The sequence below is a fragment of the Maylandia zebra genome, linkage group LG8 (assembly GCF_041146795.1).
Source record: "Maylandia zebra isolate NMK-2024a linkage group LG8, Mzebra_GT3a, whole genome shotgun sequence".
Classification (NCBI taxonomy): domain Eukaryota; kingdom Metazoa; phylum Chordata; class Actinopteri; order Cichliformes; family Cichlidae; genus Maylandia; species Maylandia zebra.
The window spans coordinates 13,258,616-13,286,602 of NC_135174.1; the positions used below are offsets into that span (position 1 = coordinate 13,258,616).

Consider the following 27,987-nt stretch of genomic DNA (forward strand, 5'->3'; position numbering starts at 1 on the left):
CACAAAAGGTGATCATGATAATTGAAAAAAATAGAAGCACAGTCGAGGTTTCTGCTACACCTTGATACTTAAAAAAGTCTGAAAAGGTTAGAACTCCAGCAGCACTTGCAACACAAAAAACAGCTTTACACCTCAGTCAGTGTGCAGTGAGCTTTTTTGCATATCTAGCTAAAACAAAAACTATGATTTCCATCTCATTTTATTTGATGTTTTAATGGGAACTTTACAATGTATAAGAACAATGCAATTAATTCACAGTCTATGATACTGCTAGACGTGGCCTCGTGTTATCAAAAATAGCTCCAAAAGGCTTTACAGAGATGAGTCAAGACACTGAGAAGATATTTACATTTAATACATCAGCTGAATATGAAAATAAATTGTACCAAATGTGTGTAAACCACAGTCAGACATGAGGAATAAATCAATCCCTGTAAAAACAGTCGTTCATAAAGCCACAGAGATAAATCTATAACATCATTCAGAGCCAAGTTTAGCTCAAAGGCGTTCTGCGTTCACAAAAGCTGCTGGAAAAAGGTTAAACCTAGGATTTAAATTTAAGAATAAAACAGCTGCATTACATGATTTCCCTTTGCAGAGGATAGAGGTTCAATGTTCATTATATTCAGCATTTTGGAGAATGTTGCAACCTCGGCCAAGTTTGTCATATACATTAACTCCATATTGCAGTATCTTGTGTAGGTTTTTGATGTTTTGCAGCTCACACACACACAAACGTTTTAGTTTTCGTGTTTTCCACAGTACTCATTCAATATCTGATAATCGAGTGCCTTTGAATGCAAACAGATGCTGTGCTCAGTCCACATAATGTGACTTTGGCAACCCTCATATCTCCCATGTAAGTTGTTTCGGACAAAACTAACTCCACAGTTATTTCCGGTCTGAAAAAGTGCAGATATATTTGATATAGTTTTACTGGGTTAAAACATGTTTAAATCCTCCTCCACTTCATCTTCCTCCTTTGAGATGTGTATCTTGTCACTGCGATCCATAGGTATACCAAGCTCTTTCTGCAGGGCCACTAGGCTGGCCTGGCTGATGTAGTAGCTAACATTCTGGGATGGCAACAGCTTTTGGAGCTGCTCCAGTTTACGATTGGCCTGGAAAAGAATTACAAAGGACACAAATAGAAAAATTTAGAAAGTAGCACCAAGGATTTGTTTTTTTAAATTGAGTTACATGATGAGTCATTACAGCCCTACATTAATGTGATTAGTGTAATCTGACCTATTGAAAAATCTAGAAAAAGAAGACAGTCACCAATTGGAAGTTGCCTTGCTGACAGTGGTGCTCGATAAGGAAACCAAACACATCTCCAATCCTCACAGCAGGGTCCAGCTCTGGCTCCTCCAGCAGGGTTTCACACAGCTGCACCGCCTCGCTGGCATCCTCGATGTACAAACTGTAGACAAATGTGATGAGCTCAAAGCTTCGCAGACAGGTTGACCCGCGCAATAACGAAACATCCATCAAAAACGACCCGTTCTATGATGAAAACTAAAACTTACGGTAAAACTGAAATAATGAAAATGAGTTCATATTCGTACCTGCGTATGTGGACAAACTTCCTGATTAAGGTGATCTTGTGCTGCAGATCAGCCAGTCGCACTTCCTGTTGTCCGCTTGAAGCGTCCTTTGCTTTTGAGAGACACTTTGATGCCTCAGTCAGAGCATCCAGAGCCTTTTCATAGTTCTGGTAATCATCAATCTCCACCTTTTAAATGATAACAAAATAACTTTTTATTGAATCATCAAGATTTATCTATAAATTGTATTTTGCTTGATGTGCTCTGATACTGAGGCAAGCTTTTTTGTTTTTTTTGTTCCAATTATATAATTCAATATAAACGTCAAAACAAACCGGCCAAATGAACTGATATTTTGCTCACCTGAGCACAAGCTTCATAGAAGCCAGCAAGCAGGTCCGGTGCCCTGCCTTTAGTGTAGAAACCAATAATTGTTTTTAAGATATCTGGATCTTTACGCCAGTCTAGAGATTGGAGATAGTTGGCGGCCAAGATGAAAAGCTCTTTCTGACGACTAACATTGGCAAAGAAAACAATTTTCTCTGTGTCGCCTGACTTCAGGAGCGCCCTCATTGCCTGTTAAGAAGAAACAAAATAATTTAAGTTTTTAGAGTCACAATTATTTCGTTTCCAGTGTAACAGCATGACGCATACTTTTTTTTTCCCTCAAGGAGACACATTAGGTGTTGCATATGTATCAGGCAAGATACATCCTATGCACAGAATTCCTAATGAGTGTATAGCACATCTGATAATTACCTTGAGTTTGTTGCCAGCCTGTGTGTATTTCTTAGTGGCCAGATGGTAATTGCCCTGCCGCATGCAACAGTCAGCGATCCTCTCCAGCAGCTCCTTGCGGGCCTCTTCGGACATATCCTTCGAATCAGGTACAGTCATTCTCTCGGCCAAATCCTCTGTGATCGTTAGGTTCTGCGTCACGCACAGTTCCAGGGCTTGGTGGTACTGGGTACACAAATGTGGAGACACAAAAGCAGGAGTTAGCACATATGAATGGATTTACGAGCAGACAGGTGATGCTGTGTCGCAGCGGTACCTTCTTGGCTGCTACCAGTAACTCCACTGACTTCTCATACTTGGAATGTGTGCTGAAGAAGTCAGAGCAGCGAGCCAGGAGGGCTGGGTCTGAGCTCTCATTGAGATCCTCTGCGATCATCTCAAGAGCACCAAACTGCTCGGTGGCAAAGGCCAGCTCTAGAGCTCTGGACACATAGCCAGCCTATAAGAAAGAAATGAATAAATATAGCCACAGTTGAAAATCTACTTCACATTGCTTACTTTAAATGTATTTAACAATACCACCACCCCCCCTTGTGGAACGATTTATAATGCATCAATCCATTCACTGGAAAGGAAAAAAAACACACCTTGTGGTAAAGCGCAACAGCACGATCCAAATGGGAGCCTTTCTCCTCGTAGTAACACGCAGCCTCCATCATGTCCTCTGGGTTACTGAGCAGGGCCAGGTTCATCAGCTGGTCATCCAGGCCGTTCTCCTGATCAGAGAAACACAAGAAAACAACGATGGGAAAAAAGAAAGCAAACAAAAAAAAGAAAAAAAGTCTTGCTTTATATATAGATATATATTTCTAACTGAGGCTGCTGAAAAACCCTTACTTTACAAAGTCGTATAGCATTATTGTAGGCCTGGGCTCGTGTGTAGAAGTGAACAGCTTGTTTAATATCATGTCCCTCGTAATGCCTGGCCAGGTGGTAAGAAGCTGCTCTGTCTCCCGTATTGTTGGCTATCTCTGACGCCTAGGAAATTTCAAAAATGTTATCATATAAAAGAAGAATGTAAATTAGTCAGAATAACAATACTGTTTACAGTGGCTTACAGTGGTACAAGCCTATACATGTTTCCTAAGTACACAAGACACTATATATAAATCAGTAAACTCAACTCTTCAAGATCAAATTCTTTAAAATTACAAGTTTAAAAACTGAGTCACCTTCTGAATGTCCCCCCTGTAGCAGAAGATTCGAACGAGGGAAAGATAATCCTGAGCACACTCGTAGAAATGCAGTGCAGAATCCAGGTCTGCCTGGCTCTCCAGGTACTGGGCCCACCACTTATAGATGCTCCTGAGTTATACATATGGAAGGCCTGGTGTTTAAAAGCATTTCAGATGTTTTTAACCATAAAGGGAGAGCCGGGACTTACTTGTCTTTCATTTTGTTAACATAAATCTCTAGAGATGACGTGTCGTCCTGGAGCATTCTGGGCACTTCAACTCTGTGTGTGTCTGATTTCTCATAGCTGTAACAAAAAGGATAACAATCAGTCACACTTTGTTCCTATTGTATAGTTGTTCTGACACACACGACTACATTACTGACCAAATAATAAATGAGCTTTTGTTTTCCTTACTAAGTGAGGGCCAGTGTCTTGTCGCCCATGGATTCCAGGTATTTGGCATAACTGTAGTACGTGGCGCGCAGGTGGATGCGATCATGAACTTCAGCTGTCTCCAAAGCCTGCTGCCATTTACCAGAAGCCTGATAGAAATTGTTCAGCAGGTCGTAGCGCTGACAGCTTTTGTACAAATTTTCTGCATCCTCCTGTTGGAAGACAGGAAAAGATGATGGAAAGATAAATGCTTTTGGCCCGGAAAGTCCCTTAGTCTGTGCGTGGTACAACTTAAAGGAAGGATGTGTTATTTGTAGCCAAAGCATGTGGCATTTCTGTGAGCTGGATCGCAGGTTTTTTTGTTTTAAAAATGACTAAAATTATCTTCTAGAATGATTTTATAAACTCAAGTTCCTTTTTTTAAAGTTATCTTGTCTTTTTAAATGAAATGTAATCTTTTCTCTTATGGAGTTTTCACATTAAGTTGCAACCTGAACCCAAATACAGAGGAATAACCCTTTTTGCAATTCTTTCTTATAGTCTGGGGCGAAAATAAAAAGATTCTTTAATATCTCACCAGCATGCCCAGCTGAATGGCCAACATCGCAACTTGGGTTTCTGGTTCAGGCTCAGCCTCCGCCTCCTTTAGTGCTTTTGCTGCCCTGGCATTTCCCATATTCCCAAGGCACACGCGTGCCACATCCAGCCGGCGGGTTTTCACACACATCCGTGCCATGTTTTCCCACACCGCTTTACTACAAGAGAAAGGAGAAATGGCTTGTTTGCAAGGATGATGTGTGTGTGGCTCACTGCCTTGGCATTTTAGTATTCAACAGTAAGATCAGTTATACACACATACACAAATAAGTAAATATATACATAGAAAAAAATTAAAAGTTGGTAGGTATTTAATATTTTCCACTTATGTCTGGTTCCATTTAAGCTTATATTTGATAGTTAGACTGAATGCATGTGAATATGGGGACAAACCTGACTTAAGGCTTTAAATGCTTTTATGTCACTAGGGTCAGACTTTTAGTGGTGTAGTATCATTCCAATATCAAACAATGATAATGAATGTCCATCAAACAATCCTGTTTACTGATAAAAGCATAACCTAGAAATTATTACATTTTAAGATGGAGAAGAGGATTTTAAACTCAAAACAGAGGTCATTCTTTATCTTTCCTTTTCTTTTTTCCTTTTCTCTGACGTAAATCAAGTCTTTTACACACACCCCATCCCCCAGTTCAGTTTCAATTCCAAATATAAGATTCCACAGCCATCTGGTCTCTATTTCCATCCCCTCCCTCCTCCTTGCTTTAGCTGATACAGATGTGGGCTGTTTATTAAAGTTAGGCAACAGGAAATACCCCAAATCTTTAGGGGCCTTGCTATAAGAAGTGAGACAAAGTGAAAAAAAGCAATAGTAATAGGTGGCAGCCAAAGTCTTACTGTTTATGGTAATAGAAAACAAAACAGAGGGAGGGAAAAATCTGGGTTATTTAAAAATGTTGAGTAAAAAATCATGTTCACATTACTCTGAGTGGCCAGATTTAGAGAGCCAGAAAAGGAAAGACAAGAGAAGAAACAGGTCTACATTTGGCCTCTCTTCCCATCCTCTTTTCCTCTCAGGAAACACATCCTGTTGCTGGCCGACTGTGGCAGTCACTATGTTTGTTGTACATGAGAGTGGAGACTTTAGCAAACGCCCCCTGGTCTCCAGACAAAAGAATATACCGAACAGTGACGTCTAAGAGGGGGTCTTTTGGACATTCTGTCACATGAACGCACTGGCACAAACACGGGCTCATATTTAAAGTGATCATGAAGGAGGGAGCTGTTTGTTCAGTGCTTGCTACAGCTGCTAAGTGATTCCTCGGATTATGATGAACTGCAACTCCCCTGCATTTCAACTCTGACCGCAAACATTTGCAGAGAAACCGTGTGTGCGCGAGTGAGCAACAGAGAAAAAGAGAGAGTGAGAGGGGGGAAAGATAGAAGGAGGCAAAAGGGGGTGGGCTAGAGGACTTCTTGTTCCAGGCAGGCAGCAGGGGCTCTTCAAGTTGAGAGACAGTCTTGGGTAGTCAAAGCAAAGCCACCTACGAGTCAGCTCCTAGCAACGCTCTCCGAAGAATCTACTTTTGTCATCTGTACTTTTCTGGAAGAAATGTGTCATTTCTGAGAAGAAGAAAAGGAAAGTCGATCTACTGCACACCTAAATAAACCAACTGCAAACCCAGAAGTCTGAAAAGTGCATTAAACAGAGCACTGGAGGGTGGAAAAGCAGAAGATAAAAGTACAAGCAAGGACTGAGATCCAAGAGTCAAGCTGCAGTCAGCCGGAGCCAGTGGAATGGACCTAGGTGCCAGTTGGATCAATCCCGACGTACCCACACTGCTGTCTGAGGAGGAGGGCTGAGGATCTGCTGCAACGACAACCGACTCCTGAATGAGGATGAATGGAGATGTCCTTTAGCTAAGCCCTAAAACAAAACTCTTGCCAAATCACCCAGAGGTGATCTGGGTGAGCTGGGACGACACTAGCTAATAGCTGAAAGAAGAAGGTGGTGGTGGAGGAGGTGGAGAGTAGCCAGGGGGCCCAGAGCACTGCTAGTGCTCCTGGCCCAGAGGAGAGGCGAGGGAGCTGGCAGCCCACTGAGCTCGAACAGGACTCGGAGCAGGGGCACGACGGAGGGGGAGAGGTGGCAGGTGCCGGGCATCACATGGCCTTGCAGAGGCTGGTGGTAGCAGCGGTGGCCGTAGCCCTGCTGTCCCTGGTCCTAAATAATGTGGCAGCCGTCACACCCAGCTGGGTTCTGCAGGCTCTGGAGGACGGCCGAAAGCGCAGTGTGGGACTATGGAAGATGTGCCCCAACGGCGGGGAGAGGGGCCGTGACGACCTCCAGGCTGACAGAAGGGGGCAAGGCACACAGAAGCAATGTGAAAGCATTGGTTGGGGCTCTGAGTATGCAGGCTACCAAGAATCCCGTAGCACTGTCAAATGTAAGTTTTAACTTTACTTTAGATTTTACATTCGACATCACAGCATGCTTATGTCTGCTTTAAAAAAAGTGTCTAACCTTTGTCTTGTTAAACTTGCTGACTGATACATTGGTACATCCTTATAAATAAAAGAAATACACTTAATGCTGCAGATATCGCTGTACTGCAGAGTTTTATATAGTAGTCAGTTTTGTTCGTTTTCATATGAAAACACACCTCTGAAGAATTTCACTGTTGGGGTAAAATTGACATCCATGAATTAAATCCAAGCTCCTAACTTCCAAGTTTATCCAATGTATTCAACCATCCAAAAATCTGTAGCATGTACTCCATAAAACAGCTACATTTTTCAGTCAAAGTCAATGCTACAATGGATTTATATGCTTCTAATAATAAGCTCCAAACTGTCATTCAAGAACAAGTCTGGGAAATGCTGGAAATCCATTGGCCAGCTTTACTGGTCACTGGGCAGCGCTGCCAACTAATGGCAGAAGTGACTTACCATTCATGAAAAAATAGTAATCGTGTCAATGCTCCTGTGCTGGAAGTGTATTTTATAACCCTGTTTCCAAAAAAAACAAAAAAACTGGAATATAGGTCACAAAAGAACAGAACTCCTCCCCCCACAAAACTTCAAAAAACATAACATAACATAGAAACCTCGACAATTTCAGAAAATCTCAGCCAATATAGGAGTTTTATCCTTGCATGATTTCATCATCTGCGGTATAAACTGCCATAAATAAAAGACTCAGATAATCTGGAGAAATCTACATACTTCTAAAATCAAAGTGAACACAGTTTTTGCATCCACAAATAAAAGTTCAAGCTCTAACACGCAAACATAAATTGAACATGAACTGGTATTCATGTAGAGGTTTTACACTCTAACTGACCACTTAATGTATCTACTGGACTGTATGAATACATGAATGTCTTCAAGGGAAATCTGTAGATGGATGTTTCAGGGGTTGTTGTGGCTCAGGAGGTAGAGCAGGTCATCTACTAATTGAAAGGATGATGGTTCATAAGTATGGATGCTTTGCTATCCTTGGCGTGATCAGTGTGCGTGTGTGTGTAAATCTTAGATAGAAAGCAGTTAGATGAAGAAAAAGGTACTGTGTGAATGGGTGAATGAGACATGCTGTACAAAGCACTTTTAGTGCTCAAATAGAGTAGAAAAGCACTATCTAAGAACAGGTTTATTTACCTTCAGATCAGGGAATGATCAGCTGTATCCCCTGAGTCACATCAACCAGTAAAACAAACACACAAAAAATATATTAATATGTATAAACAAGACTGAGAAACACAGCTGCCTTTTCTGGGAATGATCTTATATGAGATAGATAGAGTCATGGACAGTCTGTCCAGCAGGCTATAGACAAGATCCATCCAGCTCAGTTCCAAAGCATCTGTGATGGTATAGGGATGGAGTAGTACACAAGGCACTGGCAAAGTGCAGAATGTCTGGATACTTGCGTATGCTGCCATCAGGGCAGCGTTTGCTTCTGGGAAGGTTTTGTCTTTTTCAGCAAGACAATGCCAAACCACATTCTGCACGTAATTACAATTCTGCAAGTATAACTGCAGTTCTCCAGAGGAAAAGAGTCCTGAGCATTCCTGCCTTCACACACACACACACACACACACACACACACACACACACACACACACACACACACACACACACACACACACACACACACACACATAAAAAAAACTGAAACAAGACAAACCAGCTCTGAACCACTGTGAAGCTGAAATCCTATATTTACTTTCAAAAGTAGATGAGTTATACTCCACAGTTCAAAAGTCCTTCAGTGTTTCAGAAGAAGAGGTGGCCTCTATGTTCTGTGTTGTTTTTGCACTAGATTTTTTTTTTTTAGAAACCGTGGGTACATTTTAAATAAATTAGTAAATTGGTTTTATGGTGCCTTCAAAAATTCAGACATATAATAAAGCTATCCTTTAAAAACTATTATTGCCATTTAGTTTTTCATGTGTATATTTGACCCTTTTACATCACAGTGCCAGAAATATGACACAACTTTTTCTTCTTGTCCTTCAAGTGCAGTTTAACATGATGCGAGCATGTAACCTGATAGCGACAGTGGCCCTGACTGCAGGTCAGCTGATCTTCCTTCTAGGCCTGATGAAGTTGCCCTTCATCTCACACGAATCCCAGTGGTGGGAAGAAGCCATCGCTGCACTTTTCCAACTAACCAGTAAGTACCAGCATCCCCTCTTTTTAAGTGTTTTGCCATTTGCAAAGATTTAACCAAATCCAAAATTTAGTGCCATAAAATTGGGCTGTAATCACAGCTGGACCTGCACTGGGCAACTTTCCAATACTGAAGATCGACTTCTAAGCCTCAAATGCTGCAGGAAGTTACTGTGAAAAACTTAAGACACTAGCAAATCTCATCCTTTAGGTCTACCTAAGAAAAAGTAAACCCTAATTTAAAAAAAAATAATGCATCATAGACCATATTTTTACTAAATGTGGATACTCATCCATATTTAAATGAAAAGTGGTCACAATAGCGGAAACAAAATCTGACTTGATAAGACTCTCCATCAATTCAGTCAAAATTTCGAAAACGAGAGGAAGATAGAACCTGTACTATCCTCAGGATTAACTGCAATTGGAATTAACTAGCATCTATCCATTGTCGATCCCTCCATCCATCCATCCATCCTCTACTATCGACATTAAGTGTCCCCTAGTATTGACTTGTCCCGGTGCCCCTGCTGAGGAAGTGTGTTGTGCGCTGCGGTCACTCAGCTGCTTGGTTTCTGAGCAGCATGAAGGGGGTCTGCTGTGGGTTTAAATTTAGTCCTAGTCCAAAATCCATGGACCAAAGCTGCAGTGAGCCAGGGAGCGACTGTCGGGCGCCAGGATATCCCTGCTCAGGACGAGGAAATGTCTGTAACTACCTGTTATGCAAACCCCTGAGCTGAAGAAGGAAAAAGAGGGGAGGGGGGAATTAACGGGAAAGACAGTTTTCGACGGGGACTGTGTGTTTGTGTGTGCACTGACAGGAGGGAATATGTGCATATATGCTTGTGTATGTTAAGAGTGTGTTGTGGCGTGATTGTCTGTTTATAGTGAGCTTCGGTGAAGAAATGTCCTTTGGTACTCATGACAGCAGGGTGGGACTTGCCTCACTCTAGATACACTGGCCTAGCTTTTATGTCTGTTTACAAAGTGTCTAAGAGTAGTTGCAAGTAAAGAATCTCCTCTTTATCTTTAGTCTATTCAGGACAAATTCCAGCAGGGCTGATGGCTTTTATCTAAAGACCTTGGTGAGAGGATTGAGGCCCACCCAGTATTACTGCATTTTCCTATATTAGACAACAACACGAGGAACACCTCAGTGGCCAAGAGCTCATCTCACAAAAGAACGATTACCAAAGGCAGCAGCATAATAGATTTGGCATTCTAAAAAGAAATTTACAGCACACACCTACTTCCCTGACATTAAAAAAAATAACACTCTCTGGAAAAATCTGATCTTCCAATTTTACTCTTCTGACACAAAAAGGTTATTATCAAAATGTAATCTTGACCTTAGAAGTTTATCAGTTCATAGTCGTTCATAGGACACGACACAAGAAAAAAAAATCAGATGACAAGTGTCGCTTGTATATACTGAGCTCCTTTGTTTTCTTAAAGACAGATTGCTCCAGAGAACATCTTTAACACATGGACAGCAGATAAAACTACCAAAACTAAGAAAAAAACAGACTAAACATTCGAATTTTGACGACTGGAGCTGAAGTTAACTTGCTACTTCCAGCTGATAGAAATCTTCTGTTTGAGTTTATTACATACATAAAAATAAACTCAACAACTGCTACACTTATATTATTTTCTTCATCATTTCATATTATTCACTTCATATTATTTTCTGATGTTTTTAAAATACACTCCCATATCCACATACACGTAACACGTGTATCAAAGCAACTATCCACTAATATTTGCTACGTGAAAACTCTGTGACATGCAATAAATATGTCTTAAAGGCAGAACAGCATTATTTTAACAGATCAATCCAGACCAAACAGACCTATCTGTTCTAGGCTCGGCAGATGTTTTCACATATTAGAAAATGATATGACTTCCAAATATTATCCTATGAAATATAAATTCAAAATAAAAAAAGGCACATTTCTTTAAGCCTTTTTTTGTATGGATAACAGCAAGATGTTTCTCAAGGTCACAAACAAGGCTTGTTCTTTAGACAAACTAGAAGTCTAAAGCTCCAGTCACACCGGCCTAAAGACTTGTCAGCAACCTCCAAGTACCCACCAGTCACTTGGGAAAAATGTGTACTTCCTGAATACTGCATAGATGTGTCACTAGATGAGAGTAAACTTTGATCTAATGGGTGGGGTAGTTGCACATGTAAGTCAAGAGTCATTAGATATAAGTCAGCAACATTAATCCTACACCATCCTAAGCTTGGCCGTCTCAACCAAATTTCTTGAAAATACATCCAATGTTTATTGTATTAAAGCACTATGAAAAAAAAACTTGGGCCACCTCTTATTTCAAGCCAGGCTTTCTGGTCATTTATTAAAGTGGTCTTCAGCAAAAGTTCTCCATGCTTTCTGAAGCTGAAGTTTTTCTTCAGACATTGTCTGCCTTCCACTCATTTTTACTTCAGTCCTTGCACCAGACCATTTTGTTTGATTGTTTAACGGGCATAAAATAATACTTTTGCACTAATAGGGCGATTCTCAAAGTGCTAAAGGTTTAAAACTTGGCGTATTTTAGCATGGTGAGTCTTTAAAGATTTGTGAAAACTGGACAAACAGAAGACAAAAGAAGAAGTGGCCCATCGACAGCAGATGAACAGCATCTGGAAATCATGGTCTGAACAGATAAAAGAAAAACTTTCAGAAAAGACCTGAAACAGGACCATGAGAATTGCATCTGGCCCTTCAGATGATCCATCTACTGTTTACTGAAGCCTCATGAACAGCAGTGACACCTCAATGGTGCCAGTGGAAGGGAAGGAAGGGAAAGGAATAAATTGATGGCTTTTGCCAAAATACACAAGAACTGAGCTGGAAATCAGTAGAAACAGGTCTGATAGAGTGATGTATCCAAAATTTAAATTTTGGGTCGTTAGAATAGGCTCCAGCCCCCCACAACTCTAATAAGGATAAGCAGGAGAGAATGATGATGGATGGATGGATGGATGGATGGGTTTATATTTCCATCTGCTAAACACGGTGGAGGATCTCTCATGGTTTGAAATGCACACAGAAAAGTCCCATTTTGATCCATCATACAATACCATCTGGAAAGCAAATTCTGTTTTTACCTTATATACTGCATTTCCATGTATATTGGTACGTGGTTCAATAAATAACTGCACCTATTTCCATCGGAAAATATAAAGAAATGATGGTGGCTCAACACTTTTGCACAGCACGTTAATCTGGGCCACAGCGGTAGCCCAACTAAACGAACAACAGACTAACAGTGCCATCCCTAAAACCACAAGAGTAACATGAATAATAAAAATGCCATCCAGTTTGGAGCATTTTTGGAGGTTTGGACAGTTGGACAAATAAACAATTAATCAATTCTAAAAATAACCATCAGATTCAATAATAATGAAGTGACTGAGCCATAATTCCTGGAAATAAAGGCTGAAAAATCCCAAAGAAGACCAAATCATCTGAGTGTAGATAGTTATGCAGGCCTCTACCATTCATTCATTCCCCACTCCCATTTCAGCCCTCCCCCACTGAGTCACTGAATGGGGCTCGCTTCTGAATGAATGGAGGTATTTTTGCCCATCGCTCCCTTTCACTGGAATGTTTTCATTTTCGGACGTGCCAAAATGCTTTACAACTGCAAGTAGAGTGTGAGTGTGTGGAATAACAATATTAAGCTGCATAGAGCCATATCTCAGCAACACTGGCTGGTCCAGACTGAAAGCACAATAGTGGTCTTTTCACCCCGTGAGACAACTCTGGAATGTGTTTTCTGAATGGACACGGCTCTAACGTGACAAATGTCACCACTGCAGATCACATCCCACTAAGAAGCAGGTGATTAGTGAATTTGTACGATCCGTTCACTGATTTTAAACCTGGCTCCAAAATAAGTCACATTTGTGTCTTAAAGTCTGTGGCTCAATAGATTCCTGGTGAGAAGCAAGACATCATGACAACTTCAGTAGGTCACTACTAGCTAAAAGGAAGATGCAGGGCCAAAGGAATTTCCAAGAACCAGTCACATAGCAGCAAGACTCATTAAGATTTTCTCTGTGACACATTGTGTCAGATGTCCAGTAAATGTATTAACCTCGGAGCTCAGGGTGTGGCAAGGAGGCGAGGAAGGAAGGATGGAAAGAGGAAGCAGGGGAAGGAAGCTTGAGAGATAAGTCCCTGCCAGAAAAGAGGTTCACACAGCCCACCCTGGCTGGAAGCTGGAGAGGAGATTATTCATTTTCTTGGATAAGGAGCCAGACAGGTTAAACATGAACAGACATGAGCAAACAGTTACATTCTTACATACACAGTGTAGTGGACACATATTGATATACAGACACAATTATCCACATCCTCATTTAAAACAATGACAACCATCTTACAGTGGAGGTAGAGAAAGAAATATAAATGAACTTCCCTCATTGGTGCCACTGACTGCTTCAGGAAACCGAATGATTCATATCCTAATGCACTAACATCCCTATTTCCAGTGATTATTTTTGGTCCCTGTATTTATACCACTGTGGATGAGGCAGGTTTTTTAGACATGTAGCATTGTTGAACTATATAATGGCTCCAGAGCACACTTGAAGGCATTGAATGAGGAAAACCCCAAGAAGTGTTGCTTTAAGACACACTGTACCTAACTGTAAAGAAGTAGGACAACAGCGGCCATGGAGACAGTGAAAAATGTTGATACAACCAAATAAAGATCAAAGGAACAGCATGAAACTAAAGACTAAGGCTTTATAACTTCGCATGCAAGCAGGAATTCCTCTTTGCTTCAGTCAAGCTCCTGTGAATCAAAGACAGCAGGAGATAAAACATCTCAAAGGCTTTTCCAAGCCTGTAGTCATGCTCTGATATTTTTCTGCTATTGAGAACTTTAATCTTGAGATTTCTGAAGTTCTTCCTCAGAGGAAACAGATTTCCCAAATCAAAGGCTGCGCACATAGCTCTGGCCTTCCTGAGCAATACAGTGACTACAGTGATGGGGTCTAAGTGTCAGTATGTGGGATTTTAAAAGCCACAGAGAGACTTCAGTTGTACATTAGGCCAAGCAGTCTCTTTCACTTGGGCTTCTAAATATCAAAGGTAAAAAACAAAAATCGTAACTGTTGTTTTTCTTGGGTTGGCCAGTTCCAGTGAAAGGAAATCTTAATGCTTCAACTTACCAATACATTTCCAAATTTGAGAGAATGGGATTCTTCTACCACTGCAGGTTTCATTTTATTAACTGTTGTAACTAAAATGTCTTAAAACGATCCCAGAGACTCTGTCTCAACCTTACAATTAATTGTCAAAAGTCTCATCTGGTACAACACAACATTGCCAGCTCATGGTCATGCTGACCTCGATCACCTGGTTTGAATGTGCACAGGAGTTGCTAGCATTCCTGTAAACGCTTCATTTCACCAAACATGGTTTGCACTCTGAGTCTCTCAGTAATTATGTCAAGATGAAACATGACCTTGTCTGTTTTTCCAGTGTGAAACAAGATGCAGCTTGAATAGAAGAGCACCTCATAATTTAAAATAAGAAAAAGCACAAATTGTATTTCACTGGATCCTGATATTGGTAAATAACAGCTGACTGATTTTTCTCTCTCTGCTCCGTTGCAGGTTTTGTTCTGGTTATTGGACTTGTGACCTTCTATAAGATCGGGCCCAACACCCACCTTTCCTACTCCTGCTATATGGACATAGCAGCTTGCCTGCTGGCCACTATGGCTGCGGCTATGCTCATCTGGAACATTTTACACCGCCGTGATGACTGCCTTGCACCTCGAGTTATAATCATCAGTCCCTCACTAGCGTCACCTTTTCACCCACGTCTGGACAATGACTATGTGGAGTCGCCTTGTTGAACTCAGGAGATCTCACATGACACGCCAGTGACAGGACCCTTCATGTTTAACTCCAGCTACGTGACAGTAATGGGACTCTCAAAAGAAGACGACGCTCCTGTGCTCCCACAACAGCTGGACTAACATACGCTTGCAATCGTATTCTATTTCTCCCATTCCAACAATAGAGATATGATAAATATTTTGCTATTTAGTGCACAGTTTTCACATTTTTAACTAAAGTTAATGTATAAAGCAGCCCTAACGTTCCAGGGAAATTCAAATCCTGCATGATTCAATCATGTATTCAAGCCAGAGTAATCTGTTAAGTAAAGAATTTGGATTAGGACTGTCTTTCATAAAACATAATTCATATGAAAAGATCAAGCTGGAACTTGACATATTTTATTAATGGTGCATTTATGAAATGGTCTCCTGCACAATCATAAATTTGAGAAAATGAAAGATGTTGAAATTATAATACTAGAATACCTCATATTTGTGTTCACTAGTTTAAAGTTTATTAAAAAATGTTATGCACATAATAATTATATATGTTACATGTAGGGAACATGCCAGGATAAAAGCTGAAGAGTCTTCAGTTAGCTTTTGGGCCGTGCTTTGCCAAATCAGTGACAATATTTAATTTTTTTTTATAGCCAGTGAGAGATGGCATTTTGAACAAATGAAAGAAGAACACGAGGATATATTATAATGTTCCAAGAATACTTTGAAGCAAGAAAATTTAAAAAAGATAAAAGACAAATAACCCACTAAACAATGTGTATGGATAATTGTGGAATAGTTTTTTTTCAATTGTTAGTAGCTATTTTGCCGATGTACTGCAACTTGTTCAGTTAAGTTCATTTTTCATGATGCTTCCTTTATGATTCTCTCCTTGCTTTGGTACATACTCGATACCTAAATTAATATAATATATATAAAAAACAATACCATAGCGCTATCATAAGTAGTAGTAATGACCATATCATATTTCTGCAAAAAAACCCAGGTTATTTGTGGGACTTCCACATTAAAATAATAATATACCATGTATATCATGTAAATTCAATAAATTTATTGGTAAGTATAATCAAGCAGTGGTTGTTGTCTTTGCTGCTTGGTGCCCAACATCATGACAAAGGCTCATTCATTAAAAGTTTATTTTAATGAATTACCATTTTTCTAGTGACTTTAACCATTTATCAACTGGAAATTCTTTATCAGCAGTTGTCTTCTCATAACATTTAACCAGAAATTACATTAAGAGGAGAAGTGGGACAGAAATGTGTTGAAGAAAAACTAAAGATGACAGTTGTCCTGCCCATGCTCCCAAAGAGCTGATTAATTATCTTAATGTGAAACACATTAGCCAATCATGTCACTGTGTTGAGAGAAAAAAAAAACAATTTTGGGGCAAAGTCAACAAACTTTATTTCTTTTTTAAATTGGATTTGCCTGCTGATTCTTTACAGGATTTTTATTTTTATTCCTCTGTATTCCTCAATATTTGATCCAAGATGGCTGCTTCCAAAACAGATTTGATTTAAAGAGGACATGAAACGCTACACATTTAAAGGCTAATTTACATCACTGAGCCCTGCTCTCAAAAACTGACATAGAACACTGTCTGTGAAGCTGGATTTAAGAAATAAGTGTTTAAAGTCAAAGTTTTAAAAACATGTTTAGCGTCATCTTCTGTTAGTAAGGAATGTGGTTGGTTGGTTGCAGCAAATAGCCCTATATTAGTTTATGTTAGCTAACTAGTGACAGAATCGATAACTCGGAGGAAAATAAGGACACTAAAACTAAAAACCAGTTTAAGGGATCACTTTTGTGCTGCTCCTGGCAGAAAAAATGTGTTTTATGTTAAGAAACTGTCTCTTTAGTAGTAAGTGGCTGTTTGCTGTTTGGCTAACTGCACTCAAAAGGGAAAATCCAGCAGTGAGCTGTAATGTTTGATTTTGTAAAGTAGCGGTCCCCAACCTTTTTTGCACCACGGACCGGTTTATGCCCGACAATATTTTCACGGACCGGCCTTTAAGGTGTCGCGGATAAATACAACAAAATAAAACCAGTACCGGTATCACAAAAAAATAAGATTTATTCATAACACACGTGAAAAGACCCAGGAAAAAAAGTTAACGATAAAAACAATAACAAAATAACGCTGAAAACCGATAAAAACCCTGAAAACCATACATTTCACACCTGAGCCTCAACTCTCGCGGCCCGGTACCAAACGACTCACGGACCAGTACCGGTCCGAGGCCCGGGGGTTGGGGACCGCTGTTGTAAAGCACTTTATGAATAAGGACTGTGTGGAGGAGAGCTTGTTTGAGTCATCAGACCAACATGCTGTGAAAAAGTGTGGGTTTTTATTTTTGCACAGTTGTGACACCTACATGTTTCAGGTCCATCCATCCATCCATTCACTTCCGCTTATCCTTTTCAGGGTCGCGGGGGGCGCTGGAGCCTATCCCAGCTGTCATAGGGCGAGAGGCGGGGTACACCCTGGACAGGTCGCCAGTCTGTCGCAAGGCTAACACATAGGGACAAACAAACAACCATTCGCACTCACATTCATTTGCACATTCACATGTTTCAGGTCATCAAACAAATTTTAAATCTAGAAAAAGATTTCAGTGATGGTTTCATTTATTAAGGTAAAAAAAATATCCAAACCCTCCTGGCTCTGTGTGCCTTCCTTGTTAATCATGAATGAACTATTTCACTACCCACACCCAGACCTGATTACTGCCAGGCCTGCTGGATCAAGAAATCACTTAAACAGAGCATGTCTGACAAAGTCAAATATGTTAATAAATCTAAAAGCAACACATCATGTCACAATCTAAGGAAACAGCTGAGAAACAAAGTACTTGACATCTATCTTTCTGGAACAGGTTACAAAGACATTTTATAAGGCTCTTGCACTCCAGTGAACCACAGTGAGAGCCATTATCCTGTCGTCCTTCTCTCACCCCAACCGGTCGCAGCAGATGGCCGCCCCTCCCTGTGCCTGGTTCTGCCGGAGGTTTCTTCCTGTTAAAAGGGAGTTTTTCCTTCCCACTGTCGCCAAAGTGCTTGCTCATAGGGGGTCATATGATTGTTGGGTTTTTCTCTGTATCTATGAAGCGCCTTGAGGCGACTTTTGTTGTGATTTGGTGCTATATAAATAAAATAAAATTGAATTGAATTATCCACAAATGGAGAAAAGTTGAAACAGAGGTGAACCTTCCCAGTAGCGGCCGGTATGCCAAAATTACGACTCATCCAGGAGGTCACAAAGGAACCCAGAACAACATCTAAAAAACTGCGAGGGTCACTTGCTTTGGTTAAGGTGAGAGTTCATTATTCAACAATAAGAAAGAGACTGCTGACGTAAAACTAACACAAAGAATCTCATACTAATAGTCAAATATGGAGGTGGTAGTGTGACGATAGTACCATGCTCTCGACCAGATAATCCAGAAGGAGAATGTCCGTCATCAGTTCATCACACAAAAATCAAGCTCACTCTGGTAATGCAGCAGGACAATGATCCAAAACACACCAGCAAGTCCTGGTGCGTCACTCCTCTAAACAGCTCACAAAAATCAAAATGAAGGTTTTGGCCTAATCAAACTTAAATCTAATTGAGATGCTTTAGCCTGACCTTAAACAGGCTGTTCATGGTTAAAAAGCCTCCAATATGAATTAAAAATAGTTTTGCAAAGAGTGGGCCAAAATTCCTCCCCAGCGATGTGAAGCACTTTTTGCCAGTTTCTCCAAATGCCCGATTGCAGTTCTTGCTGCCAAGGGTGGCACAGTTATTAGGTTTAGGGGGAAATTACCTCTTCACAGGTCATTGGGTAAGTTTGGAAAGTTTTTGTCCCTTAAAATATTAAACCACCATTTTAAAGCAGCATTTTATATTTACTCAGGTTATCTTTGTCTAATGAATGAACTAAAACATGTAATTGTGACAAATATAGAAAAAACTAAGATAAAGGGGGGGGGGCACTTTCTCATAGTACTATACGCGTACAGCTGCATCACAGCTGTTGAACCCCGAAACCATGTCCAGCAGTTATATCTCAGCAAATCCAAAACAACCTAGTCTCAGAGTAACTTCCAGTTGTACTATTATAATAAGGAACTTGACTCTAGCCTGAAGCATCAAAGGATGGTACAAAAAGTACTGAATGACGATATCAGTTCCTTGGAGAATGAAAACCTCACAGGGAAGAACAACTAAAATTAGCTCATTCTTTCCAGTGACAACTGGCTTAAATGGGGGTCATGAGGGTCAAATGTATCACACCAGTCTCAGCCTGAACACCTTCTTGAGTCATTTAATTCCAAGGAAAGTTTGGCTCTAAAGAATAAATTCAAAAGAAAAAGACTGTAACAGACTGCTTGCATAAGTGTGGGAAGATAATCTTGTAGCAGCATGTCACTTAAAAGTCAAGGACAATGTGAATGAGAGGAAGCAGCACAGTGTGCACTGAGTAAGACATCCCAACCTGGATGTGACACACTGCTTTTAACGGCAGGAGGAACTTTGATACTGACAACATCACCTTCAAAGTGTGTTACATGTTTTATATCTCATCCGTGGATACTGTGGGTTTCATTATCAGAGGGAGGAAGGGCCTTTTATAGTGCACATTGATGCAGCTGTGACTCAGGTGATCTCACCTTTTAATGCACACATGTCAAACAGGCATATTGCCTCTAGTGTTTCCACCAGATATTTCCTCAAAATAAATCTACTACATCTGAATGAATTCTGGTTCACGAGCTAGAGTCAGATTTAAATATGAGACCCTTTGTTAATTCAGACCTGCATCATAGAGACAAGTCCCTGAAGATACAGGTTAGTACTGCAGGAAATGCATAATTCTGTGGGTGGAGATATGCGGGAATCATACACAATACAAATCTTCAAAAAAAAATATGCGCAGCAGTAAAAATAGCCTTCAATGAGGAACCAAGTAAACCTGTCATCATGCCTATTAAACAGTTTGGAATATCCGGCCAATGGTGTAAGCTGTTTTCCCATTTGTTTGTTTTTATGCTATTTTCCCATTTGGGTAATGTTTGTACGTGCGAAAGCAACGCTACAGCAGAATTGTTCCCTGGATCACGTACTCCCCTAAAGATAATATCAGATCATCGCTGATATCACATAAATTTCTCAAAGACGCACACACACTTGCAGGAACTAACACACACATCCTTTTAGTGACCTGATTTAATGTTTGTAAGAATGGAAAAGGGGCACTCGCTTTGGACCAAACTGGCAGGGGGACCTCGAACGTGTGTGTGTGTGTGTGTGTGTGTGTGTGTGTGTGTGTGTGTGTGTGTGTGTGTGTGTGTGTGAGATTTAATGTTTAGAAAAGTACATCCCCTCAGAACACACCCGCACACTAACAGAAACAGTCACACATATACACACTGAAGAGTTCCTTCCCTCAACAGAGACACACAAAAAACCCTTAATCATGTCCTGTGTTTTTAATCTAATTTATGTACAGTGAGTTATTTTAAAGGATCCATATAGAGATTTCAAATTGAAAGATCATTGGTGTGTCATCACTTTTCGTTGCCAGGTGTTTAATTACAAAGGCTCTCATTGCTTAGGACTAACAGTATTAATGATGGACGTCGTTTCTGGGACTGAAAAATTAAGGCTAATGTACTTTAAACCTCTATTTATTGTAATTGTCAGCAAGGACCAACGATAGAAACCCAATTGAAAAAAACTTTTTTCAAGCCAAATTTCAGGTTAAGTATCTCAAAAGTAACTCAAACTTCTGAATAAATAAAGTAATTTTTAGTTACTGAGTCAGAATTTTCAAATAATTTTGATATGCTCCCGTGGTTTCTGTGGACATCAATAAATACTCTGCTTTTAGCAACTCAGGTCATACTGAATAAAACATTAAGCTCATTTTGTAAATTATACTTATCATTAGAGTCAGAAAGAAAGATTGACCTGTGCATGCTCATTGGCCAATGACTTGACGATCACAAGTTGTTAACGAATGAGAGTGCGGTGTGCTTGACAGTCAGATCCACCTCTCAACTGTCATGTAAGGTTATAAAACGCCAAAATGGTGACGATGAAAACTCTCAGCTCATAACCAGGCAGCACCTACCAACAGGTAATGACACAGACACCTACATCCATCCTTTATACCCTGTATGTTTTTAGAGGCAAGACAAATTTTGAAAATATTGAAAAAGCAGGGACAGTTTCTTCATGAGACTTTAAGAGAGCATAGCACACTAAAGGTTACAGAGCTATTGTAAGAGTTTGACCTTAACAGTCAAAGGTGCTGAGTAAAATGAGATTAAATGAAAATCAACAGTTGGTTGTAGCTCTCCCACTGCAGAGCATTGGAAAGCATTCCAAGAACTGTCAAGGTTGTGTTAACAATGCTACCCCCTGTGTGCTGTGTGCTTTGTCTTTGAACTAAAGCCCCTGTGGAAACAATTAGTGGATTGGTGGGGATGTGATGACGGTTATCAAACAGAAGCAAATACCATGCTCCATGCCTCCTCTATTAGCAAATACCACTGAGAAAGACACATGCATCTGTGATGTAAACATACCTCTTGATGAGCTTTATAGACTTAAAGGCTTCATCCATGTCACCGATAGTCAGGTAGAAGCTGAAGTTGAGCATGGCGTCACGAGTGGCCTTCTCACAGTTCTCCAGACCTACAAAGTCTCTAAGAGCTTTCCGGGACACCATATGAGGGACCTGGGAGGGCGTCCCTGTCGTTGGCTGGGTTCGGTATGACGATGCCGAAACCTCTATTAACCCTTGATCCTTCTCACCTGGCTGGTAAAAATATGTAGCAGTAAGATCAGCACCCACATGATTCAGACCCACTCGTAATAAGCATGTTGTGAAGTGAGAACTTAAAAATAAAATAAATGTGAAATACAAAGGGGAACAATGAGCATTAGAGACTGAGTAGGAGGGATCACAAAACATGTCTACCGTACTTATTAAGTGTTTTTTTAGCTGTGCACAATTAGAGTTGTAGATATTCCACAGATGCACTTGTGCTGGCTGGAGTTTTCATGTTTTCTTATATGGAACGCAAGGCACACACAATCACAGCACAACAAAGAAAACTGAGGCTTTCTGAACGAACCGTACAGAGCAGACACTTACTTCAGGCAGAAATACATCACCCCTCCGAAATAATAGCTGGGGGTGTATTGGACCAAACACAGAGTTGCACATAAGAATAATGACAAGCATAAATAAAAAGACACATGATACATGACACAAAAAAATTAAGCAACAGATTTATATGTGGATCACCCCAGCTAAATGGAGAACACACACAGGCTCAGTCCTCACCTTGCAGCTATAATAATAGTAGGGCACATCCAGAGCGAGGAGCGCCTGCATGCCTGGAGGTCTAGGGGAGCAGTCCTGCAGGAGGAGCCCATGCTCCTGTGTGCAGAAGAGGGTCACCACCAACACATCCACCTAAGTGAAAGGAAGCCATCATACTTTTTAACTACCCCTTAGTTATTACTATATTACAGTGTTTAGGAGTGGTCTTTACCATATCCAAGGAACTATTTAATATGGATTCAGAGCTGACTGGCACAGTCTCGCAGACAAAAAGACGAGGTTCACTCTCATCCCAAAAATGAGACACAGGAGAGTGACCGCTGAGCGACCACTGCTGCCTGGAAAACAGAACAGAGTGAGCACAGTATGTAATCAAAGGGGGGAAAAGGTAATATGCACGAACACAATAAAAACAGACGAAAGCTACTTTGGTTACTTTTCACTTTCTTCTTCCTGTGAGATACCACTAGAAGGTCTGCCAGTGAAGAAGTCAAAGTGTGTCACAGTGTCCATCTCAACATCATAAAAGTACACTTTGTGATCAGGTCGCCCATTCACCTGAGAGGAAATAATCTCGCACAGTTCATTTAAGTTAAATATGCACAGTTTGATATAAAGACATTACATTTCCAATATGAAATAGAAGCAAGGTTTGATGTGCTCACAGTACACTCACCTGAGAGATTAGGATGCTGACTTGGCTCCCATTAGCATTACATTTAACTGACCTTAGTGCTCCCAGATTGGGAATCTGGTCAGCTAGGTTCTTGGTGCTGCAGTGAGCTTTGGCATCTCTATAAGGACAAAGAACATGTTGATAAAGATTCAATAAAAAAAGCACAGAGGCTTCTTTTTAAATTGTTTTAACCAGGATAACATCCACGTGAATGCCAACCTTCTGGAGAGGTCGAACACTCTGATGTTTGCCGTGTCTGTGCCCACCACCAGATAGGACTGGCGCACATTGAGTAGTACAGGGTTTCCCTCTGCCTTGGAGAAGGTTAAAAGCTGCTTCACTGTGCCCTGAAAGCAATACCCAAGATCAAATATGTTTACATTCTTTAAAATCCACTCTGACTTAACGTCAGCTGATAAGCTGTCTCATATTTGTGTTTATATAAATATATGAGGCAAACAGACCTGAGGTGTGCGGATTTGTACCCGGTTTGGTTCTACAGTGTAAAGATTCTCGCCGTGTACAGCCACCACGTGCGAATCACAAGGAAATGATCCTGGGAATTAGAAAGACGTAAGGCAGAGAAAGCAGATGTGGTGAAATTAAAGGTGGAAACCGCGCTGTTTACTGTTTTTTCAGTGAGTGCTGTACCTGTATTGCGCAGACTTGTCCCTGAAAGCTCATACACAGTGACCTGCTTGCCATTCCAGACCGTCACTGAGTCCTGACAGTGTGACAAAAAGAAAGTTATGTTGACATGACAGCAGTTTAAACTTCTGCTTGTCACCAACAGGAATACTTTGTGAAAGCCTTCATCTCTACCCTTACCTTAGTAACACACACCCCTCTGACATGTATGTCAGACTGCAGAGAAAAGTGCAGACCTGTGTGGAACTGAGTGATGTTGAGCTGTGTTGGGGAAAGCTGCACTGCTGCCACCTGGTGGCTGAAGTGGGCTGACATCACATGCTCACAGAGGATCAGAACTGTGTTTGAATTGTTTGCCGCCAGGAGATTCAGGTTGGAGCCCCACTGAAGGATAGATCAAAGTGGAATTTCTAAACAGAACACTACAGATGGTTTGTGACATAATCATTAAAAAAATTATGTAATGTAATCGAAACACCCCTAACCCATGCATGTTTGGATTGTGGGAGGAAGACAAAGTATCTGTTCAGAGTACTGTACTGGTTAGTTTAACTGATGACTCTTCATTGGCATGACATCTGGGATAGACCTGGAGTGGTAGAACATGGATGGAACGAAAGTAATGTACTAATGCTGGTCAAGACATTACCTGTAGCTGAGTGACATTTCCTCCAATTTCTGTTGGTGTCTGCAGTTTCCACTGGGGCTTAGTGTCACCTCTACTGCTACCCGACTGCACCACCATCCTCCACATTGCTATGCGTCCATTGGTGGTGCCAGCTGCTAGGATTTCTGAGTGTTGCAGAATTTTTAAAAAATAGTTTTTTTTTAACCTATGCATTTGGAAACATTCAGGAATATGGTGATGGGAAAGAAAAAGCTTCTTTTCATTTACAATTCTGTGAAAACTTTTACCTTTGCCTGCACAGTATGAAACACAGTTGATCATCTCTCCCCTCTCATATCCCAGAGTCTCATCAAGAGACAAAACATAGTTGTCATCTCTTTCCAGATCCCACAGCCTAAAATATTCAACAGGGACATTATTACTCAAGTTTGAAATTTACATGTTTTTTTTCTCAGTGTGTATATACTGACCTGATGACCTGCTCCCCGGATGCAGTGATGAGGAGGCCATCTTCTGTCCACACAACGTCTACATTCTGCCCGGATTTGCTGCTCAACTTACCCTGTCACAAAAAAAGTCACGCATTACTCCACACTGATCTTTAGTCCTGGCACAGAATATAAAAAGGGCACACATATTCAAGTATATTAATAATTAAAGTAACTGAGATTGATCATTCATGTTGATATTACTGGTTAATATATATTTTTAAAAAAATCTTTCTGTATACCTTCATAATCTCCTGTGCTCCACCCTCAGGTCCGAGAGCATACTGTGACAGCATGAGGTTCTCTGTGATCACTGCGAGGGCCTCTGTCTTCTCAATGTAGAGAAGTTTCTTGATGGAGCCCTCCACACTGAGAAGGACACTCGTCTTACAATACTCATCCACACTATGGACTTTACCTATATGCATAAGACATGGGATTAAAGATGAAATAAGTGGAATATCTGACAGCTCAAACCACAAAGTGTTCATATTTATTAAAGATCAGACTGGATTCTGGATCAATAGCATTATAGCTTGTTGTATTTTCCCCTTTCTGGAGACTCCCACAGGATTACTGCTTCACAGAGGCAAAATACACTTTTGATATAATTTTCAACAAGTCTGCTGGATTAATCAGACTTTCTAAAACCATGAATACTTTTCTCATACTGTTCTTCGTAACTGTTCAAAAATAAAGCAAAGTATCATCAATGCAATTTACAGAACAAACAAATAAAATAAACAGCCTTTATACATTGAGGGCTGTGACTGCAGAAGACTGCTGGCCTCAGACAAAATTATACAAGGCAATGAAAAAACAAATTGTGTCTTAAAGAAAGTATGGTCAAATGCATTGAAAATAACAAATGATTTAATTTTCCAAACTCCAACAGGAATCACAAACTCCTACCATCTGCAGTGCAGATAAAGAATCCAAGTCCCTCCTGTGGCCCCATCTTCAGAGGTGCCCCCTTCCAGCTAAACTTGTCCAGCGCACGCTCATCTCCTCTCACAGATGCTCGAGCTAGCATTGCCACATCACTATAATAAAATACAAAAAATAGTATTTGATTAAAAAAATGTCATACTCTTCCACTTGATATGGGACTTCGAAGGCTGCTTACTCTCCAGGTGTGGACGGTCTGAAGATGCAGCAAGTTAAAGGTTTCTTGTATTCATGTTTTACAAGGTGGTTTCCATGAAGTCTCCCTCTCGCATCCACCTTCCATACTGCCAAAGCTCCAGACTGTCAATAACAATAATAACAGTAATAGTTAACAGTTAATTTGCCTAGCACTTTCAAAACAGTTACAAAGTGTGTTAAAGAACACAATAAAATCTTAGTTAAAAACACAAAAGAAAAGTTCAAAGAGTTAAAACATGAAACGGTTTGTTTTCTTTTTGCATTGAGCCAGGCTGCACAGACAGCTAAGAGTGTCTGATGTGCAGAATGCAGGCAGTGACTTGGTTCATAAAAAGTGACCAAATCTGTAACATGTAAGGCTTGTACCCATGTATCGTATACCCAAAAGGTTGTGAGGAGGAGAATGATGATTTATTTCTTTGAATTTGTTATAAGTCTGGCAGCTGAGATTTAAATGAGCTGGAGGTGAAAGATGGACTTCTGGCTGAGATCCCAGTAGAAGGAATTACAATTATTCAAACACAATGAGATAAAAGGATGTATGACTTTTTTCAATGTCCACTTCAGATTAAAAAAAACAAAACAATCTTCTGCGGTAAAAAAATGACACTAAAGGTATGCTGTACACACTTTGAAAAACAAAGGTTAGGTAGTTTCCAGTCTGTGTTCACGCCATGTCGGTAACAATCTCAGGGAAGCAATTGTTGCTTCGATCAATCTGGAAAGGGTTATCAGGCCATTTTTAAATAAGTCCATCATTTTACAGTGAGTGCATACCCAGAAAAAATAAGTGATTATATCTTATTAAAACTGATCCATCATTCATGAAAACATCAGCATGTAAAAGACAATAACGTCCTGGCATATATTATTATATTACATAATAATATATGCCAGGACGTTATTGCAAAAAACTCACCTCATCACCAGTTACCAAGCGGCTGCCAAAGCTGCTCCACTCCAGCAGTTTGATGGTGGTTGTATGTACACCGGGCAAGACTGTTTGATCTCCAGGGGGGTGTGTCAGCAGCACTACTTCTCCATTATCCCAGCCTACCGCTAAAACTGGCTTTGTTGGATGCCAGCGCAGCCCTGTGGGCTGGTGAGGACGAACTACATGGCAGCTCTCCACATACTCCCCCTGAACATGAACCAGATAGGTGTGACGATATTTGTGTGTGTCAATATGAGAGAAATGTTACATACTTTTATGTCCGAGGTTACCTGCTGCAGATACAGGTCTACTTTTCCACCGGTGGCAGGACTGCTTGAGGCCACAGCCAATATAGGAAGACTTGAGTGCCAGGTCAACTGAAAGGGTACATCACTGCTATCAGGAGCCTCAATGCGGTGATCAAAATAGACCGCCATATCTCCCGTGTACTTCTCTATATTAAAAAAAGAGAGACAAAAGACAAAAGATGGATTCCTCTGTTTGTTAAGCTTTGGAAAAAAAATTACAAGTTAGCCCTAAAATGTAGAGTCAAGTATCATTCTCTGCTTTAGGTTGCTGTGTGTTTGTTTTAGTTTTTTTGGAGTTGACATGGCTAGTTCATTAATGGATACATGCAGACAGTAAACAATGCAGACCTAAGTGAAGCTATAAGTTCACCGTAATACTTGACAAAACCGGCTGATACTGTAGCATTACAGGAGATAGCAGCATCACTGGAAAGACGATAAATCCAAAATAGCTTCAACTAGCAGCTAACATTAGCTAAGCCAGATAAGCTAGTCAAAGTTAGCATTTATGGCTGGCCCTCGCTAACGTTCAACGAAGTCAGTCATCTTGTCGAAACCCACCTCAGCTCACTTTCTTCTAAAGTGACGCCAACTTATCTGTAGAGACTGAAAAGGGCTTCAGACATCGACAGTTACTTCCAGTGTTGTCGCGTAGCCTCTGGTGTGAGCGTAAAGCGTCTCTCCCAGTTGCCCCTGACAACCTTACAGACTGCACAGGAGGTGGAGCGAAGAGAAACGACGGAAAAACCCGACAGTTGTCGAAGTTAATTCTAAACTGAGAGAAGCCTA

The 27,987-nt window shown here is 40.6% G+C and overlaps 2 protein-coding genes across 4 annotated transcripts; one reads left to right on the forward strand and one right to left on the reverse strand.

Moving 5' to 3' along the window:
- Positions 1-338: 338 nt before the first annotated feature.
- ift140 (intraflagellar transport 140 homolog (Chlamydomonas)) lies at positions 339-27,902 on the reverse strand. Of its 3 annotated transcripts, XM_004562505.4 has the most exons (31): positions 27,760-27,902; positions 27,181-27,344; positions 26,876-27,097; positions 25,937-26,058; positions 25,723-25,853; positions 25,053-25,228; positions 24,793-24,884; positions 24,610-24,716; positions 24,344-24,486; positions 23,875-24,078; positions 23,698-23,770; positions 23,511-23,602; positions 23,266-23,393; positions 23,047-23,164; positions 22,807-22,928; positions 22,582-22,708; positions 22,371-22,502; positions 22,179-22,214; positions 21,607-21,839; positions 4,493-4,670; positions 3,937-4,127; positions 3,730-3,825; positions 3,518-3,650; positions 3,183-3,323; positions 2,933-3,061; positions 2,602-2,784; positions 2,307-2,510; positions 1,911-2,123; positions 1,569-1,735; positions 1,282-1,423; positions 339-1,121 (listed from the first exon to the last, which is right to left on the reverse strand). In XM_004562505.4, exons 2-31 carry the CDS (start codon positions 27,325-27,327, stop codon positions 942-944), a joined length of 4,362 nt encoding a protein of 1,453 aa, XP_004562562.1. In that variant the 5' UTR covers positions 27,328-27,344; positions 27,760-27,902; the 3' UTR covers positions 339-941. The 3 variants fall into 3 exon arrangements, with proteins under 3 accessions (XP_004562562.1, XP_004562563.1, XP_076743510.1); XM_004562506.4 differs by lacking the exon at positions 22,179-22,214; XM_076887395.1 differs by lacking the exon at positions 26,876-27,097 and having other exon boundaries at positions 27,163-27,344.
- On the forward strand, positions 5,668-16,103 carry tmem204 (transmembrane protein 204). Its single transcript, XM_004562504.6, has 3 exons — positions 5,668-6,920; positions 8,993-9,148; positions 14,780-16,103. The coding sequence occupies exons 1-3, from the start codon at positions 6,641-6,643 to the stop codon at positions 15,022-15,024; spliced, it is 681 nt and encodes a 226-aa protein (XP_004562561.1). The 5' UTR covers positions 5,668-6,640; the 3' UTR covers positions 15,025-16,103.
- Positions 27,903-27,987: the final 85 nt, after the last annotated feature.